Source organism: Microtus pennsylvanicus, chromosome 13 (genome assembly GCF_037038515.1).
Source record: "Microtus pennsylvanicus isolate mMicPen1 chromosome 13, mMicPen1.hap1, whole genome shotgun sequence".
Lineage (NCBI taxonomy): Eukaryota > Metazoa > Chordata > Mammalia > Rodentia > Cricetidae > Microtus > Microtus pennsylvanicus.
In genome coordinates this window covers 1,271,365-1,284,199 of record NC_134591.1, presented here as the reverse complement: position 1 = coordinate 1,284,199, position 12,835 = coordinate 1,271,365, and the positions used below count along the sequence as shown (strand labels likewise).

Here is a 12,835-nt window from a genome sequence, read left to right as displayed (position 1 = left end):
GCTCCCATGTGGCACCAGGCACTAGACATGCACACACACAAAACAAATATTCATAAACATAAAATAAACACATTTTAAAAAACGACCAATGCATCTACTCCACACTCCACTCGAGTCTTAGAGCAAAGATCTCTACACACTCCACCTCTCAGTTCAGCCCCCCCCCCACACACACACAGAGTTGGCTTTCTGACTCCAAGCCAGATTCGGAGTTCCATCCGGCAGCAGGTTGCAACGGCAGCTCTCTCGAGCACCCACTATTTTTCTTGAGAATATGTTTTGAGAAATCTAAGATTACTAAATCAATCCATAGGAGATGAGACTGTCAAGTTTGAAAAGGGCAGGAGCAATCCTTGGCCTCACATCAATAAAAGAGAAAACATTCCACAGGGGCTGAGGGAAGGTGGAGGAGATCCATAGTTTAAAAAAACAAAAAACAAAAACAACCCCATTGAACTCAGAAACTGTATAAGAACAAAGGAGCTGGGAAGTGAAGTGTAGCCACCGTCGGGAAGACTCAGTTCTGACAGAGACAATTTTATTTCCTACCAAAATGAAGCTGCTGCTGCTGCTGCTGCTGGGTTTGGAGCTGACTCTAGTCTGTGTCCACACAGAAGGACAAACTGGTGCCATGGGAAAGAGCTTTACTCCAGAAAAGGTAGGTTCATGGGGAATAGTGACTTCTTGACCCAGAGGATGCTTTGTGGTCCTTTGAGGGGAGGGGCGCAGTTCCTCAATCAAGCAAACAAATGAGTGGCTTCAGATGGTGAAGTTAGAAACTAAGAATGCTTGGGGTCCTTCACTCCCACTAGGAGACAGACACAGGATGTGAACAATTGTGCCAACTGATGTGTGTGCTCATGTCCTGGCCCATAGGCCAGAGTTCAAGTAGAAAACATGTCCACGAGGTGTTCCTGCCCTTCCTCCCTTAACAATTTGCTTATCTTTTGCAGATTGAGGGAGAATGGTATTCTGTTGGCTTGGCCTCTGACAAAAGAGAAATAATAGAAGAAAATGGCAGCATGAGAATTTTCGTGGAGCACATCCATGTCTTCAAGAATTCTTCCTTAGCCTTTCATTTCCATACTGTGTAAGTGTGGTGTTTTAGCTGAGAAAGAGAAAATGGAAGCCTCCCATGTCTCAAGCCTGTACACATACACACACACAAACACACACATATAGTATACATACATATACATATATATACACACACTCACACACATACACACACAAGGAGAAAAACATACCCTCACAGCGTCCATGTGCACACATGTGCACACATATAGAACTATGCCTTTCACAGTATGTACACACACACTGAGCCTGTGTCCAGTACTAGAGTCTCCCATCTGACACTAAATCAAGATTTCATAACCAGGGTTTTTTTTTCGAAAGTCAGAGACAAGATAGGAAAAATTCACTGGGAATGGAATAAGTAAAGATCAGAGACATTTCTGAAACCATACTTACTGAGACGCATAGCACAGCTTTAAAGTATATGACAGTGAATTAAATTTTTCTTATTAGTTGTTAGCTAAGAAAATCCACCCCTTCAACTCGAATTTTCCTGCAGTAAAGGGAAGTAATAACTTCTCCTCTACAGATTTGGGTGGGGACACATCGCGTAACACTTGCCACATTGATGCAGATGTGGACATCTGGCTGGCAATCTGCACAACAGACAGTGATGCTGGGAAGCCGTCAGAGTTGGAACAGTGATGCAAAGTGATTGTCATTATTTAAATACTAGGCAAATATGTGATTACTAAAGTATCAAATATAAGTACAATAACACAATGAAGGCCTTTTGTTAATTTTACAATAATATTCAAAAGTTAACTGGAATCAGAAACTGGAGATATGGATAGAGCGGAGACGGAGGAAGCCAGCCATATCAGTTTCCTTAAGCACCAGCTTACTCTGTTTTGCAGGATAAATGGGGAGTGCACCGAGATGTATTTAGTTTCTGACAAAACAGAAAAGGATGGTGAATATTATGTCAAATGTGAGTATATAAAAAATCTATATATCTATCCATAAGGAATTTAGTAAACCCTAGTATCTTATTCGTGTGTGTATATATATGTGTGTGCGTGTATATGTGTGTGTATGTGTGTGTATATTGTGTGTATGTGTATGTGTGTGTGTTTGTGTATGTGTGTGTATATTTGTGTATATGTGTGTGCATGTGTGTATGTGTGTGTATATGTGTATGTGTGTGTGTGTGTGAGAGAGAGACACACATGTACATGGCTGGGGCTTTAACTCAAGGCCTTGTACATACTTGGCAAACTCTCTATTACTAAACCACACCCACAACCCTCTTTAGAATCCCAGCTGCTCCTGATCATTGTTTGTTTAGCTTAGCTCACATCCTGGCTACAGGTAGGTGGAACAAGCACGGTAAGACGGCTCCTTGTCTCCTGTCATCTCATTCTGCGCCAACAGTTGCCACCAGTGCGCGTTGCTAAGAATGTGGCAGCAGGTATGTCACTAGAAGCTGTGGAGAGAAGAGGCCAGGCCTCAGAGAGGGAAAAAGAAGATGAGTTGCTTGTTGCTAACTGTTCAGGGGAGGTCGATCTACCAGTGTCCCTTCTCCTAAAGATACTTCATGTAGTCGGAGCTGATCATTCGTTTCCGGGCCGCTCAGACCCGAATAATCACACAGAAACTACATTAATTACAACACTGTTTGGCCAATGACTCAGGCGTATTTTTAGCTAACTCTTCCATCTTGAATCAGCCCATTTTTCTTTATCTGTGTATTGCCATGAGGCTGCGTCTTACTGGGTAAGGTTCTAGCTGGAATCTATCTCCCTCAGCAGCTACATGGCATCTCCTTGACTCTGCCTACTCTCTCTCTTTATTTCTGTTCTGATTTCCAGCCTGGCTTTACTCTGCTAAGTCATTGGTCCAAAAAGCTTTATTCATCAATAATAAAAGCAATACATATTCAGAAAAACATCCCATATCAACTTCATGAAGTCCGAAGAGCAACTGATGGAAAGCACCAGACATTTCCGGCCATCCCTTTTAGAATGTGCATTTTAACTCTTTTCTATGTGGGGTAGAACAAGTAAAAGGTTTTCATTATTTCCTGTGGAACAAAGAATTTCTGAGCTGTGTTCCATTTCTTCCACAGATGATGGAGACAACATCTTTAATGTACTTGCTACAGACTATGATGGTTATATTATATTTCATCTCAGAAATATCAACAATGGGGAAACGTTCCAGATGATGGAGCTCTATGGTAGAGTATTTTCACACAGACACTGATCTTGGGGTGGGAAAAAAAAGAGAAGAAAGAAGTCCTAACTCTAACATGGTCTTTCCAGCCTGACCCTGAACTGCCTCTTTCTTATATTCTGAAGAGAGATGCTTACCTCTGTCAGCCCTCAGGCTCAGTAGTGGGAGGACTCTGGAAAGATATTCTATGGATGTCAGATTCAGGACAGGTCATATTCATGACTGCTAATCATGCTGTTGATCTCTCTCATCCTTCTGCAGGAGCTGCCCCATCATTCAGCTCAGTGAATGTGCTCAACACATAAAATGCAATCACTACTGTCACTGTTATTTCTCACAGGCCGTAAACCAGAGTTGAGTTCAAACATCAAGGAAAAGTTTGTGGATCTATGCAAGAAGCATGGAATTGTTGAGGAAAATATATTGGACCTAACTGGGGTTGGTAAGTCAAGACTTATTTATTTTTCTCTGCCTGAATTTTATATCATGATAAACCCAAGGGATTGCCAACCAGATATTGCAGCTGAAGAAGCATCTAGTTTCTCTTGGGGAAATAAAGTGGTACCTGATACCTGAATGTGTTCTTGTTCTCACCCTGCAGATCGCTGTCTCCAGGCCCGAAATGGAGGAGAGGCCTGAGCCTCCAGGCGGGTAATTTTCAGGTGAGAGTGAAGACAGGGTAGGCAGGAATGAGGACCTTCCAAAAGCATTAGTATTGTGCCCCAAAATAACAATAAAAACAATTTAATAAGGAACCTTTGAGGAGAGCTTGAAGTTTGGCTTCAAATTATCTAGGTGTGTGATTTAGTCTTACCATGACTTTAAATGAGTGACCCAAGCAATTAAACAAGAAAACAAAGATGCATCCTGTATATATGCATACCTTGTGCAGTTGTGTGAAAATGGCTCAGCAATGCATTAAATGTCACGTGAGTATAGACGCTTATCAGTGTGTGTGGTCTACTTCCCTCCCATTCCTTATAATAACATCTCCTTTGAACCCTGTACAGCCTTGACTTCTTACCTGGGGATGGACCTGCCAAATCTGCACTTCTCCTCCAATCTGGAGAGCAAGCTGAGTTCTCTCATCTGTCCTCTTTCCTGTTTAGTCAAAGACTTCACTCTGATAATGTGTGAAAGTCTTTGAAAAGTAGCCAAGGCTTTTATCATTATTTTTCACTTTACTGAAAATTATTCAGAATTTTATGATAAATCATTTCTCTGTTCCACCAGCCAGCTCCCAAATAATAACACAGAGACTTATTATTAATGATGAAAATTTGACCTATAGCCTAGGCTTGTTTCTAACTAGCTCTTATAACTTAAATTAACCCATTCCTATTAATCTACATTCATGCAGTTTTACCTCTCTTCCATCTTGCAGCTCCTGGTGACTCCACTCCTTTTTCTTCCCAGAGTTCGTTCTCTCTCTCTCTCTCTCTCTCTCTCTCTCTCTCTCTCTCTCTCTCTCTTCTCTTTCTCTCTCTCTCTCTTTCCCTGGAAGTTCCACCTAAAGCTCCTGCCTTGTGATTGGCCATTTATCTCTTTATTAAGCCAATCACAGTGACACATCTTCACATACTGTACAAATACCCAAAAAAGAGTTTCTTATGCCAAAGATAGTGGGAACAAGCCTCATATCTTTCATTACTTCCTTTTATTTTTCATATGTCATCAATAAGGAAAAAGTCATTTATTCTATGCCATTCAGCCTGGTATTCTGGTAAGGAACATCAGTTAGATGGCAGGGAAAGGTCTGCTTCTTCATCCTTTGCTCTATGTAATAGAATGGCTCTGTGTCCTGAAGTCACCCCAAACAATGCTTAATGAGTTTCTGTATTCTTTCTTCCTGGCTTACTCAGTGTTGAATGGGGACTCCTCGCCTGGACTCCAGCATCATCCCTTCCTGTGCACACACCAGCCTGTGACAAATTCTGTGATCTGATTCCCATCGCTGTCCTCCAGAAAGTGTAATCCCTGCATCCCCAGAATCTTCCCTGATTACCTAGGACAACTCATCTAGAATCAAAGGTTTTCCTTTAAGTTTATCTTTGCCACACCCATGACAACTCCATGAATGTTTTCCTTTCCCTGTCCAATAAATGAAAATACTTGCAGTTTCATATATGTCTCTGTGTCCAAGGAAATGTAGGACTGACAGTGAGTGAATGACTGGACTTGCTGGGTCCTATACTCAAGAGCCTTCCTCATGTCCCAGAATCTAACCTGGGTTTCAGGATTTTACCTCCTCTTCAACAATCTCAAGCCCCAGTGAGTGCTGCCTGTTCATTGGTTCACCATTTTAGTGACCTTTTAAGGAGAATAGGAACACAGATTTGGAGCACACTTCCTCCATCCATAGCATCTCTTTTTTCAACAGAGCATGAAGAGACACATGCTCCTGAGGTTATACCTTCTCAGCATTGTTCAAGACAAGCTCTGTGGAAAAGAGAATGGTTTGGTCACTAGAGGCACAAAGACTAAAGAAAAAAGGTCATTAACCTCCCCATAGCATGCTCTGACCCCTGATCAAGATTTTTTTTTTAAAGATTTATTTATTTATTATGTATACAACATTCTGCCTCTATGTATGCCCGCACGCCAGAGGAGGGCGCCAGATCTCAGTACAGATGGTTGTGAGCCGCCATGTGGTTGCTGGGAATTGAACTCAGGACCTCTGGAAAAGCAGTCAGTGCTCTTAACCTCTGAGCCATCTCTCCAGCCCGACCCCTGATCAAGATTTAAGCTCATGACTCCTGATTCAAGTTCTTGGTGTACTTTGTTAAAATATGGCAAAACAGTATTGAGAAAGTCAACCAATTATGTTGGACCCCTCCCCCACACTCCTTCCATCCCACGCCATGACGGACTCTTACTGTTTCCTAGGCTGGCCTGAAATTCCTGGGTCCAAGTCATTCTCTGGCCATAGCATCCTAAGTGTCTGCAACTACATCCATATACTGCCAGGTCCAAATTTCATTTCTTGGCATTTAAGAGACAAAAAAATCTGTACACAACCTACGATGTCCTTGAGAATACTTAGAAAAATAAATAACAGCTCTAATCCAAGACTCTGTCAATCACAGGAAATGGCTTGACAATGCCACTGTGAGACAAGTGACTACAACCCAGAGATTGTTCCCAGGCCTGGATGGCAGCTTGAGTTCACCCTGAAACTGCTGCTTCCACCACTTCATGGAAATGAGTCATGAAATAGTAAAAGTATTCAAAGCAAGGAGGAAATCATAAATCTCAGACACAGAGCAACCAAGCATGCAGGATTGGGGACAATTGTCACAAGGGCCTGAAGGGATGACAGAGGAGGGTGCACCCCGCAGAGGAACAAAGGCTGAGGCGGAGTGATTTTGCGAACAGCTCCCCACCCTTACCTGGGCATACAACAAGAAGACAAGTGCCTGTGACTTCAGAAGCAGGCACCACCCATATGAAAGACCAAAGCAGCTGCTGACATTGTGGGGCTGGCCTGGCTTTTAGATCTAAGAGCCTTCATTTCAGCAGGCTGGTCTGATGCTCATTGCTGGCCCACAATGTCTTCTTGGACATAAATAACCTCATAAAACAGCAACACTAGGCAAGATCATTTGCCGTCTACAAACATGCCTGTCCTCTGGCTAAAATGAGTGACAGCTGCTCCTCTACCAATTACAGAGTTAGCTTGATGTCTGTCTTCACTTACAGGTGGGATTCACTGGGCTCTCTAATCACTGAGCTGTCATTGTTCTCCAATTGTACTTAACCTGGAGCTTCCTAAGACATTCCCACATCCTATAGCAGGTTGCTTGTTTCATTCTATTTTAAAAGATTGCTTGTGTTGTTTGTGTATGTGTGTGTATGCATGTGTTTGGGGTGTATGTGCACAAGTGCATGTACATGTACATGTGTGTATATAAAAACCAGAGGTTGGTGTCTGTTGCGGGAGGTCCTCCCACTCCTCCAGCCTATCGCCGCTGAGATACCAGCCCCTTGGGGCGTGGTCTCTCTCCCTTTAAAAAAGCGGCCACTTCCCTCTCCTCTCTCTCTTCACTTCCTGCTCCGCCGGTGACTTGACTTCCTTCCTGGTTACGCAGAGGGCTGAAAGTGATCTGTAAGTTTTTTCCCCTTTAAATAAATATCACCCTATTAATCATAATCCCAAATTGGCATTGTTTGTGACTTACGCCTTCATTTGGCGCCCAACGTTTGGTTTTAGAACCTCTCCCGGCTCGCAGCCGCGAGTTCGGCTTGGCGGCCGGAAGTTCGGCTTGGCGGCCGCAAGTTCGGCTTGGCGGGCGCTTGTTCAGCTTGGCGGGAGCCCTTGCTTCCTCAGCCGCTGCCTGTGGATTTAAACTCCACAGGCCCACGTAGTCTCTGCCCGCCTGGTTTGCTCTTTTCTGAGTCGTTTTTAAATCCCCCTTGCAAGCACAGCTCTTAAGTGGCACGAACCAGAGCACGCGGTTGCTGAAAGCTGCAACCCCTCAGGGTGACTCTGTCACGTGGAGGCATAAGCGGCTTCCAGGTTGCTCTTCTCTACCCCTGGATTCTGGTTTCTGGTTCCATCTCTGGAATTGATTTAATTACATTTACTTTGTTGAGCAACTTACATTTTCCAGTTTTTAACAAATACTAGGCGGACTCTGAAACAGGACCGTGTTTTCGTCGAGACTTGGCAACAGCGCCACCTGCTGGATAATAGGTAATATGGCAGTTCCCGTTTCCAACGCGAATTTTACTGTTCTGGTTACCAATACAATGGGTTATATCATGCAAGGTTTATATGACTATGGGGATAACTTAATTTACTGGTTACTAGGTTTTAGTATTCTTTTGCATATTCTATCATTTAGGAAGATCATGGCACTCCTAAGAACCATACAATCTTTACTAGAAACTCATGCAGGTCAGGAGATTAAGGATTCAAAAGAGACAATAATAAAAAGACTTGAAATGATTGAAGAAATGATTGGAGCTGGTGAACAGAGTAATAAGGCACAAGGACAGGATACAATGCCAACACCAGCTATTAGAACTGGCTTACCAAAGGTTTTAGCAGCATACCCTATACTTAATTCTGACAAAGCGTCAACTTCTAAAGGCTCAAAGGGAGTCAGAGAAGCTAGATGGACGCCAATAGCAATGAATGATCTAAAAGAAATTAAGCAAGCTATTGTTAATTTTGGCTTGCACTCTGCATACGTAAAGGAAATGATAAGGACTTGGGCTTCTAATGCTAGAGCTACCCCCCATGATTTCCATCAGTTAGTGTCTGCAGTTTTAGATAATGGACCTTCCTTGATGTTTGGAATTTATTTTAGAGAAGAATCCAAACATATGGAACAGCAAGGAAGAGCAAAAGGTATTGAGGTTTCCCAAGACCAAATTCTTGGTGCAGGAGAATATGCTGATCCACAGGTCCAAGCTCTTTATGATGATGAAGTACTGTGTCTATGTCACCAAGCAGCTTTAAATGCTTGGAATAGGATACAAGATCCAGCAAAAAGGGTTGAATCATATACCAGAATTAGGCAGGGACAGAGAGAACCCTTTATTGACTTTTTGCAAAGATTAATTAAGGCTCTGGACATAGGGGTAACAGACCCAGAAGCTAGACGAATACTTCTTGAATCTCTAGCTTTTGAGAATGCAAACATAGAATGCAAAAAGATAATTGGGCCTTTAAAGTCTAGATCAGCACCTATGGATGAATGGATTCAGCATACGATGAATGTTGAGACGTTTAGCTATAACGATGAATCTTGGGTAGGAGAAGCGATTTCCACAGCAATGAGGAGACATCAAACTGCCAGGTGTTTTAATTGTGGTAAATTAGGACATCTGAAAAGGGATTGCAGGCACAGAATTTCTAGGAATATTATCTCCTCTGGGAATGACAAAGATAGGAGACCTAGGCCTTCAGGTATATGTAGGAGATGCGGTAAAGGCCGACATTGGTCCAATGAATGCAGGTCAACAACAGACAAACAAGGCAACCCGATACCGTCGGGAAACTCCTTGAGGGGCCTCTCGCAGGCCCCCAAGCCAACAGTGGCCCAGTCATTCCCAGTCACAGTGGAGAACGTGCCTCACCAAGAAAATTAAAAGCTCCAATTTCTGCTGTAAAAAGTAATACTGGTCTAAATGATGAAATCCATGTGGAGGATGAGTCAAAAAACCCAGTTGGACAGAGTAAACGTATATTTTGGCAGACTTCTATTAATGATCAAAGACCAAAGCTAAGAGTCTGTATAAATGGCACTTTTATTGAAGGCTTATTAGACACAGGTGCGGATGTAAGTATCATTACCCCAGAATCTTGGCATCCGAATTGGCCTCTTCAAGAGGTAGATGTTCAGTTCCTGGGAATTGGAACCCTATCTCGTGTAAAACAAAGCACAAGATGGGTTGAATGCATAGGGCCCGAAGGGCAAATAGGAAGACTAAGGCCATATATAGCCAATATTGCCATAAATTTATGGGGCCGTGACCTGCTACAGCAATGGAATACCCAGATTAACATTCCTGTAGTTCCAGGAACTCATAATTCTGGGAAGTATATGATGAGGTATTATGGAAAAAGGTCACTAGCCATTCAGGCTGTACAAGAACATACAGCAAATACCAAACCTTTAGAGGTACCAACAGCCCTACCTTTAAAATGGCTAACTGAGAAGCCAATATGGATCAAACAGTGGCCTCTAGCTGAAGATAAACTACAGGCATTGGAACAGCTGGTGCAGGAGCAACTAGATGCTCACCACATTGAAGAATCAACCAGCCCTTGGAATTCTCCTGTGTTTGTTGTAAAAAAGAAATCTGGTAAATGGAGAATGGTGACAGATCTAAGAGCTGTCAACAAAGTAATTCAACCTATGGGCCCACTACAGTCTGGAATTCCTTTGCCTTCTCTGTTACCAAAAGGATGGCCTCTTATAGTTATTGATTTGAAAGATTGTTTTTTCACTATACCGTTACAAGAAAAGGATAGAGAAAAATTTGCCTTCACAGTGCCTACTTATAATAATTCTCAGCCTAATAAGAGATATCAGTGGACTGTCCTCCCACAGGGTATGCTCAATAGTCCTACACTGTGCCAATATTTTGTAAGTAAGCCATTGGAAATAATTCGTAAACAATTCCCCAAGTCCATCATTTATCATTACATGGATGACATCTTGTTATCTGATTCAAATAAAGATACTTTAGAAAGGATGTTTGAAGAAGTAAAGAAAGTCTTGCCTAGGTGGGGATTACAAATTGCCCCTGAAAAGATTCAAAGAGGAAACTCTATTAATTACCTAGGTTACAGAATAGGGTTAGAGAAAATTAAAACGCAAAAGGCACAAATTAGGAGAGACCGCTTAAAGACTCTTAATGACTTCCAAAGATTGTTAGGAGACATTTCCAGTCTACGACCAGCTGTTGGGATAACACCTGATCTAGTAGTTCATTTAAACAAAACCTTAGATGGTGATAAAGATTTGAATAGTCCAAGAGAACTGACAGCTGAAGCAGAAAAGGAACTGACAATGATTGAGGAAAAATTACAGGAGGCACATGTGGATAGGGTGAACCCAAATCTTAGCTGCATCCTAGTCATATTGCCTTCCAGAATTTCTCCTACAGGGATTCTAATGCAGAGGGAAGATATTATTTTAGAGTGGATATTTATACCTAATAAACCAAGTAAAAAATTAAAAACTTATGTGGAAAAAGTCTCTGAATTAATTATAAAAGGTAAGCTGAGACTTCGTCAACTAGCAGGTATAGACCCAGCAGAAATTATAGTGCCTTTTACTACAGAAGAAATAAAAAAGTTATGGGAAGACAATGAACCGTGGCAAAGAGCTTGTGCTAATTTTTTGGGAGAAATTAATAGCAACTATCCCAAAAGTGGTAGACTTAACCTCATAAAAAGAACTTCTTGGATTCTTCCTAGAATTGTACGTGATGCTCCAATAACTGGAGCCCGTACGTTCTATACTGATGCAAATAAATCAGGGAAAGCAGGTTACAAGTCAGATGAATTGAGTAAGGTGGAACAAAGCCCTTATAATTCTGTCCAGAAGGCAGAATTATATGCCATTCTTATGGTGCTAAGGGATTTTAAAGAACCTCTTAATATAGTTACAGATTCACAATATGCAGAAAGAGTTATCTTGCATATTGAAACCGCTGAATTTATACCAGATGACACAGAGTTGACTTCATTGTTTATCCAGGTACAAGACATAATCAGGAACAGGCTTTGTCCGATGTACATAACACACATCCGTTCCCATACAGGTCTGCCTGGTCCTCTAGCCCAAGGCAATGCTGAGATTGATCAATTATTGATTGGAAGTGTGTTGCAGGCCTCAGAATTTCATAAGAAGCATCATGTCAATAGTAAAGGCCTAAAGAAAGAATTTTCCATTACTTGGCAACAAGCTAAGGACATTATAAAGAGATGTCCTACTTGTTCTTTCTATAATCAAACACCGTTGCCTGCAGGGAGTAACCCAAAGGGCACTAAGAGAAATGAAATCTGGCAGATGGATGTGTTCCACTTTATGGAATTTGGTAAATTAAAATATGTACACCACACCATAGACACGTATTCAGGTTTTCAATGGGCTACTGCCCTGAGCTCAGAAAAGGCTGATTCAGTAATCACACATTTATTGGAAGTTATGGCCATCATGGGTATACCTGCACAAATAAAGACAGACAATGGTCCAGCATATGTATCTAAGAAAATGAAACGCTTTTTTGATTATTATAATATAAAACACATTACAGGTATACCAAATAATCCTACAGGTCAGGCAGTTATAGAAAGATCAAATCGTACTATAAAGGATATGCTGAACAAACAGAAAGGGACCGAAAATACCCCCAGAAATAGATTACATAATGCTTTATTAACCTTGAATTTCCTTAACGCTAATGAGAAAGGAACGACAGCAGCAGAAAGACATTGGATAATGGAAAAGTCTGCTGAACTAAATCAACCGATTTATTTCAAAGATGTGCTGACCTCTCAGTGGAAGCCAGGAGATGTGCTACGTTGGGGAAGGGGTTTTGCTCTTGTTTCCACAGGAGAAGAAAAATTGTGGATACCATCAAAATTAATAAAGTTTCGATTTGAAGAAGAGAAACCTCTTGGAAAGGAGAAATGACAACTCATCCACAATGATTATATTCATACAGGTGGTAAGAAAAACATATAGAATGGGGGCAGGGTTCTGTTCTTATCTCCACAGGAAAACACTCATCTTTGAGAAATTCAAGGGACCCTGGATGTTTGGATACTGACAGATGGAAAAATACCTGCCCGATAGGAAATATCAAGAAAACTGAATGGGCTGTGTAAGTAATATTAAACCATATTTCTAAATTTATAAAGCTGGTTTTGAAGTTGGACTCTGGCTCAGTCCCTCTCCAATTCCAAGCCTGTTAGTAAGAGAAAAACCCAGAGTTTCTGGAGTTTCTGTCTCATGTCAAGAGCCATGATGTGGGACAGAAAGAAATATGAGTTTAGAAAACATCTTTGCTTTTCTTCATATCTATCATACTTTTCATTGAATATATCTATCATGTCTTTCATTGA

At 41.6% G+C, this 12,835-nt stretch overlaps 1 protein-coding gene across 2 annotated transcripts; it reads left to right on the top strand.

Moving 5' to 3' along the window:
* The first annotated feature begins 553 nt into the window (after positions 1–553).
* On the top strand, positions 554–5,360 carry LOC142833650 (major urinary protein 4-like). 2 transcript variants are annotated; one of them, XM_075945290.1, is made up of 7 exons: positions 554–658; positions 954–1,090; positions 1,932–2,005; positions 3,143–3,253; positions 3,590–3,687; positions 3,809–3,896; positions 5,112–5,360. In XM_075945290.1, the coding sequence occupies exons 1-7, from the start codon at positions 554–556 to the stop codon at positions 5,192–5,194; spliced, it is 696 nt and encodes a 231-aa protein (XP_075801405.1). In that variant the 3' UTR covers positions 5,195–5,360. The 2 variants fall into 2 exon arrangements, with proteins under 2 accessions (XP_075801405.1, XP_075801404.1); XM_075945289.1 differs by having other exon boundaries at positions 3,590–3,691; positions 3,851–3,896.
* Positions 5,361–12,835: the final 7,475 nt, after the last annotated feature.

Bases quoted from the DNA above. Each gene is read 5' to 3' on its own strand.
- LOC142833650 (XM_075945290.1), top strand. From the start codon at position 554: ATGAAGCTGCTGCTGCTGCTGCTGCTGGGTTTGGAGCTGACTCTAGTC. The intron at 1,091-1,931 runs GTAAGTGTGGTG...TCTGTTTTGCAG, and splicing joins GCCTTTCATTTCCATACTGT to GATAAATGGGGAGTGCACCG. The intron at 2,006-3,142 runs GTGAGTATATAA...TTTCTTCCACAG, and splicing joins TGGTGAATATTATGTCAAAT to ATGATGGAGACAACATCTTT.